We start from the raw sequence: 6,416 nt of genomic DNA, 5'->3' as shown, positions 1-6,416 counted from the left end.
CTCCACATTCTTGCCAACCCCTACTATTTTCCTTTTTTTTTTTTTTAATTATAGTTACCTTAGTGGGTGTGAATTTAAAGGAGTTTTACTATAAAGGGAAGCAAAGAATTAGATTGGTGGCTAAAGGAAGTGACTGGTTCAAGTGTCTGCTTTTTTTCAAGATAGGTTATATCATAGCAAGTTTGTACACTATGAAAATAGTCTAGTAGAAAGGATAAAACTGATGATGTAGGAGAGACATTGGACAGTTGTGGGAGCCCTGTTCTTGAGGGGGAGAGGATGAGTCCAGCAAACAAGTGGAGGGGTTGGCCTTCCATACACAGTCGCCCCAGTGTAATGGGTGGGAAGGCAGAGCAAATGAGTACAGGTGGAGGTAAGACGTTTGGAGGTAAGAACCTGTGGAAGTCCTCTTGTGATTTGTTTTCCCAGTGAACAAGAAGAAAGGGCAGAAGATACTGAAGGTTTGGAGAGCAGGTGTGATATAATCATTTAGGACAGAATTGACTAGAATATAGTAGGACAGATAGGCATCACTCAAGAGCCACGTGAAGTTAGTGATCATGAGTGTAAAATGAGACCAGGGAGTACTGTTTTTTTTTGCTCCAGCACATGATTTTCCCTAACCATGTTAGAGGTTTTCAGTATTTGAATGAATCAACAAGTAAAGCAGTGAGTTACTGAGTTTATGTTACTTATATGTTTTTAATTTGAAGTGCTTCATACTGATTCTGTTAAAATTAAGGACTTCAGATAATAGTAAACAATCTTATCAAGGTATTTAAATGACAAGGATTTTACTTTAGTGCCTTTTTTTCTGTTCATGATTTTCCTGTACAGAGAGAGAAGGATGCAAAAGTAAAAACTAGTTTCAGTCTGTCCAGATACACATTATTTTCAAAAAAGAGAAACCAGAAGTAAATGGTAGTTTCTTTAAGAAATTATTTTCTCTAGAAATTTTTTTCAAAATTCTGATCTATGCATAGTTATCCATTCATTTATTCATTCAACAAGCATTTTCTCAGTATCTCCTCTTTTACTAGTTACAGGAAAGACAAAACTAAATACAAGATGATTCCTACCCTGAAGTCCATTAGAGACATCTGGATGTACAGTTTGTATAAAAGGCAGATAGACTTTTTATTTAAATCAATTTTATTAGGGAATTAAGTCCTATTTAGCTAGCATCATGTAGAAATAGCACTGGGAAAAAAGAGAATGTTATGAAATTTTTAAAATAAAACATTTAAATACATTAATTACTTAATATAATATATATACTGTAATACAATATATATAAAATCATTCTGGTAGGGCCACTATTTTTTAACAGGAAACAGTATGTTCACAGAGACTGCCTTGTCAGTGTGCTTCAAGGAATCTTAATTTGAATATACTGTTAGTCTTAAGGTGTTTATACTTCCCTTTTGAAGGCCATCTTTTGGATAAGCTGGTGCTTCTGAATAATAACGGCTTTGCGATCCTCTCAGTTTTCTTGTGATTGATCCTGTGACTCCAGGAGGTAACAGTGTACTCGCCTGAGTGCAGGACACACAGATGGGCAGGATGCGGCACTGTGTGAATGTAGAGAGGGCCACGCCAGAACATAGCCATACCAAGGCAAAACAACCATAATATAATATGTAATAAATAAGTATACAGATGTATTATTACTTTAAAATAAAATATAAAAGATAAGTGTATCTGAAATTATATATTATTTACTTTTCAGCTGTATTCATATCTAAACAATTGGCCTAGTTAACAATTAGTAATAATTAATAGTAAGACTAACTCAAGAATATATGAGAAATCTCTAACAATGTTTGCCTTTCCGTCCTCTTAATACAGCAATTACTTTTAACTTTTTTAACTCTTTACTGAATATTTTGTAGGCTAAATTATTATATATCTTAAGATACATAAATAAAAGAATGGAAGGACAATAGAATTAAACAGATTATTGCCTACATTTAATGAAAAATAGCAACGCCTGTTTCTTCCTGTCCCCTGATACAGTAGGGTATTTTTACTCTTTCTGTTTCGTTTTCTAGTAATACTTCTCTGAGCTGCCTGCAGCCTTTAGGACATCCTTCTTTTCTTTTATGTAGTGGGAAAACTGAATACAGTCAAAGGTAAAATTCTCTTTGACTTGCAGCTGTGCTCTTACCAAGCCCACATTACACTGATTCCTGGTGTCAGTCCAATGTGTTGAAATCAAGCTGTATATCCTCTAAACAAAAACATTTGAGCATGGAATACTTAGGATTTTGCTTACTAACAACAGCAGGTTTTTAGATTTGTAGGAAATAGTTTCCAGCTCTCCAAAAATGTCCACCCACTTTTTATCTACAGGCTTGTTGTGGAAGACCAGCTGTTTGTCCATCAGGTCCTTTCCATCTACAAATTCATCATATAGGTTATCCATATCTAATACGTCCATCATTTTTTAACATTCTGAAGCACACTGGAGGTCACCATAAGTTAAACCTCTCTTTCTTAAGGAAAATGGTTTTAAAGCACAGAGGTAATTTGAACTTGTGAAATTGAAATTAGATTCCAGAAAAGTGACAGATCTAGTAAAGAAATTGAGGAAATCCTGTTTAACTTGGCTGCCCTTTTCTGGTGACATTTTTTTTTGAGTTCTAAAGCAGTCTTCTTTCCAAAAAGTGAATCATTTTTTCACTGTATGAGTTTTTGTTGCAACTTATACATAACATCAAACAATTCAGGTGTAGTCAATTTATCCTTTTCTAGGCTCTTTATGGCCTCTTCAAAGATTATCAAGCAGTTTTAGAGAAAGCATATAAATCTCTGTTTTACTATAATTCTTTTCTCCATTCTCATCCTCAATATGATTTTATGGCAGGCCAACATTTTAACATCTTTTCTATGGCCGGCAATAGTGTTAGTCATCTTGTAGGTACATGTCTAAGGTGCTTTTCTCCTTCTGTTTCAAAAAAGTCAAAAATCTCATTAAGTGCTTCTGCATGTTTTGAGGCCACTGAAAAGTAACCAAAAACTTTCATTATGAAAGCCTCAACATCACAGGAAAGCAGATCACACCCCTTTTTAGCAGTCCTGTGTACAAGGTGTGCAGGACATTTAGCAGGTAAGATCTTTTCATTTTTATCGGTAAGAAGTTTACAGACTGAATGAAATTTGCCAAAATTTATGTTTTCACTATCTGCCAAATAGCAGATAGGTGAGCAAGGTCTAGTTTGTATTTGGACAAGATATCAACAATTTTTTATGTTTTCTGACGTTTCATTAAAATCTTCATAGAAATCAAAAAGACGATTTGAAACTCCATTTTTCAAATCAAAGTACCTAAGAGCTAGGGGAACACATTTTTATTGCCATGATTCAACACATCACTTGATATACTGTAGAAAGAATGATCACTGGTAAGATCTGACAAAATCAGCTCTACACTATAAGGAGCCAACACATCTGTTATCAAAATTTCCCCTTTCATTCACCCACAAGACATTTTAGTTGCTGAATCAGGAAATGTAACTTTACTCAGTTTCATAGAGCAGTCACGGGAACAATAGGATAATGCATGTTCACTGGTATGGTATGCCCAAGCTAATTCAGCTGCTGCTATTTTCAACTGAACACTGGTGTCTTTTGAGAAGACAAAACACTTTTGCATGTATCCTTCCATTTGTCATTAAAATAACACAGACGTTTAGGCTTCTTTTTTGGTAATGTCAGGCTGGTGTTGGCATTGTACTCATTCTCATTTTCATTACCTGAACTCTTAGAAAACATGGTCACAATACACACAAAGTTAAAAATTAAATTAGCAGTAAATCCATACAAAGGACAATATTGGACTGTTAACTCTTGTGTTGCTCTGACAGACTGCAACAATGGATGATCTGTTATTGAGATACAAATTATGGCTCCCAACATAAGCAGTGGAATCACTATATCCTTTTGTTACTAAAAAGTGCTGTTCTTCAGCCTCAAGGTTTTGTATTCTTTCCCCTAACTTTCAGCACTCATTGCTGAAACTGGGACTTTCTGCCCCCAGAAGGGGTATCCCAGAACATGGGCCTTTCAGGGACAGCCCCAGCCAATCCAGGATGGTTGATCATCAAATATAAAGTTCATTAGTCTTCCATTTTCATGGATGAGACCTGTCTAATATTTTCAGATCTGATCTTTTGACATTAGCAAAACAAATTACATTTAGCTAGTCTTTCGGAACTATAGTCTAAGGTAAATGAAATAAAAATGGCTAATCAGATCTTTCTGGCAGTAGTTTTTCTGAAAAGTTTGGATGAACTGGAATACTTACCTTGAACTTTGCAGCAGTATTTGGTACAGCTATTCCACAGTTAGATTCTTTTGCTACAGGAACAGTTGTGAGACAGACTGCCAAGTCAAGGTAGGCTATTCCTAAAGATTTAGCTGCGCTGGCTTTTGCTATTTCTAACAGCTCCATTCTTTCTACAAAGGATAAAAACAAGACACTAAGGAAACAAACAAACAGACAAAGGTACCCAGTGTTCTTTTTTACTTCAATTGCTCTTTTTCACTTTAATTATTATTCTTGTTATTTTTGTGTGAGTGCTAATGAAGGTGTCAAGGATTGATTTAGGTGATGAATGTACAACTATGTAATGGTACTGTGAACAATCGAATGTACGATTTGTTTTGTATGACTGCGTGGTATGTGAATATATCTCAATAAAATGAAGATAAAAAAACAAGACACTAACTTATTTAGTAAATCAAAGAACTAAGAATGACAAATTAAGCACCATGCTTTATTATAATGGCAATATAAACATGCTCAACTCATGTTTATAAAATTTTTGACAATCATGTTACGGCCAGTAAAGTTTAAAAAAAAGAGTAGAGACAATGCAAAGAGAAAGGAAAGTGATAAAAGGAGGAATGCTGTTCCTTCCATAGTCATTAACTTACTAGAAACAGAAGGCAAGCTTTGTTAAATACTCAGAGTTGGTAAACTAATGTTAGTCATTATATTAAAAAAGAGAACTGCCTGTCAGCAGATTCCTCCCCCTTAGCCATTCAACAGTCACAATTAACTTTCAATCCTGAAGAATAACAATGATGGCCATTTAAAAATGGCCGTTATCGATTGTATTGTAGTTTTATATGCTAATCAGCGAATGACCCCACACCCCACCCCAAAACTCAAAGCTACATCGAGTTCATAAACCAAAAGAAATTAAAACAAAATTACACAACTTTTGTTCCCTGGACTACAAAGACAACTGTAGCCAAACATGTGAAAGAAGTAAAAAGGAAGACCTTAACCTTGCGCTTCTCTTAACGACATATTGCCCACCTTTTTCGCGACCTAGTCCTGGATCTCCCTCCAACTTCTGTGTCCTTCCGGGTACTCCACAGGGCCAAAGCCGTAGCATTGTCGCCCCCGCCTGACCGCGTAGACCCTTCTACAACACGACCTCCCCCGGGAGCGGGACCTGCTGCGGGATCGGTACCGCGAGGGAGACCCGTAACACCTCCGGGAGGACCCGCGGTGCCTCTCCCTGTGCCGGCGGCTGCGGGATCGCGACCGGCTCCGCGAGTAAGACCTCGAGTAGCGTCTGTATTTCCGCTCGTGGCGCCTCCTGCAACGAGACCTTGACCTGCTCCTTCTCCCGGACGGGCTCCGATTCCCGGTCGACGACCGATTCGAGACGCGCACACCGGACAGAGAGTTTCTGGAAGAGCGGCGAGCCCGGCCACACGTTATTCACGTAGCTAAAGACATCGGTATTTCCGTCCTTTAACTTTCCTTCTCTTTGAAAAGGGTCACTCCCCCCTTAGAGGGGTCTCAACCGGGGGCGATTTTGCCCGCTAGAGAATATGTGACAAGTCTGGAGACATGTTTGGTTGTCACAACTGGAAGGGCTGTTACTGGCATCTAGAGGGTAGAGTCCAGGGATGCTGCTTACCCTACAGTACAGGGCAGCCCCCCAAAACACACAATTATCCGGCCTCAAATGTCAGTAATAAGGAGGATGAGAAACCCTGCCTTAAAACAAACGAAAAAAAGTCAAGTGCTGGAAACGGGTCGCGGAGCCCGTCACGGCGGCACAGGACCCTAAGCTGCGCCCCGCTGTCCCCGCCTCCCGGAAGTGACCCGCCCGCTCTGGGAGGCGGGCTACGATGCGGGCGAGGCCGGCCTTGAGAACATAAACAAGCCTTAAAGACCTCATTTAATGCTGCCAGGCTGCGATCCCGGCCCCACCTTTTGCGCCATGCACAGTCCGGCACTTTCGCTGCCACCCACACCTGGAATTACAGCGGGACCGACCGCACCACCAAGAAACTTACCACGGTCCGGGCACCTCGCTCAACACCTTCCTTTCAAAGCTAGGGCAAAGAGAGAATTTCCATATCTGTCTTGGAAGGATAGTGAAAACCAGACG

At 38.9% G+C, this 6,416-nt stretch overlaps 1 protein-coding gene across 1 annotated transcript; it reads right to left on the bottom strand.

The window, feature by feature from the left end:
* Nucleotides 1–597: 597 nt before the first annotated feature.
* On the bottom strand, nucleotides 598–6,247 carry LOC119527762 (arginine/serine-rich protein 1-like). The gene is made up of 4 exons (XM_037828135.1): nucleotides 5,555–6,247; nucleotides 5,327–5,479; nucleotides 4,307–4,458; nucleotides 598–1,571 (listed from the first exon to the last, which is right to left on the bottom strand). The coding sequence occupies exons 2-4, from the start codon at nucleotides 5,403–5,405 to the stop codon at nucleotides 1,380–1,382; spliced, it is 423 nt and encodes a 140-aa protein (XP_037684063.1). The 5' UTR covers nucleotides 5,406–5,479; nucleotides 5,555–6,247; the 3' UTR covers nucleotides 598–1,379.
* Between the last annotated feature and the right edge of the window lie 169 nt (nucleotides 6,248–6,416).

This window comes from Choloepus didactylus, chromosome 2 (assembly GCF_015220235.1).
Source record: "Choloepus didactylus isolate mChoDid1 chromosome 2, mChoDid1.pri, whole genome shotgun sequence".
Taxonomy (NCBI): Eukaryota; Metazoa; Chordata; class Mammalia; order Pilosa; family Megalonychidae; genus Choloepus; species Choloepus didactylus.
Note: the sequence above shows the minus strand (reverse complement) of the source record. Positions and strands in the feature narration are given on the sequence as shown.

What these genes read in the sequence shown, in the direction of transcription:
- LOC119527762 (XM_037828135.1), bottom strand. Translation starts at nt 5,405, where the DNA reads ATGCTACGGCTTTGGCCCTGTGGAGTACCCGGAAGGACACAGAAGTTG. An exon ending in AGGACTAGGTCGCGAAAAAG is followed by an intron (nt 4,459 to 5,326) that starts GTGGGCAATATG and finishes TATCCTTTGTAG; the next exon opens with AAAGAATGGAGCTGTTAGAA. An exon ending in ATACTGCTGCAAAGTTCAAG is followed by an intron (nt 1,572 to 4,306) that starts GTAAGTATTCCA and finishes ACATTCACACAG; the next exon opens with TGCCGCATCCTGCCCATCTG.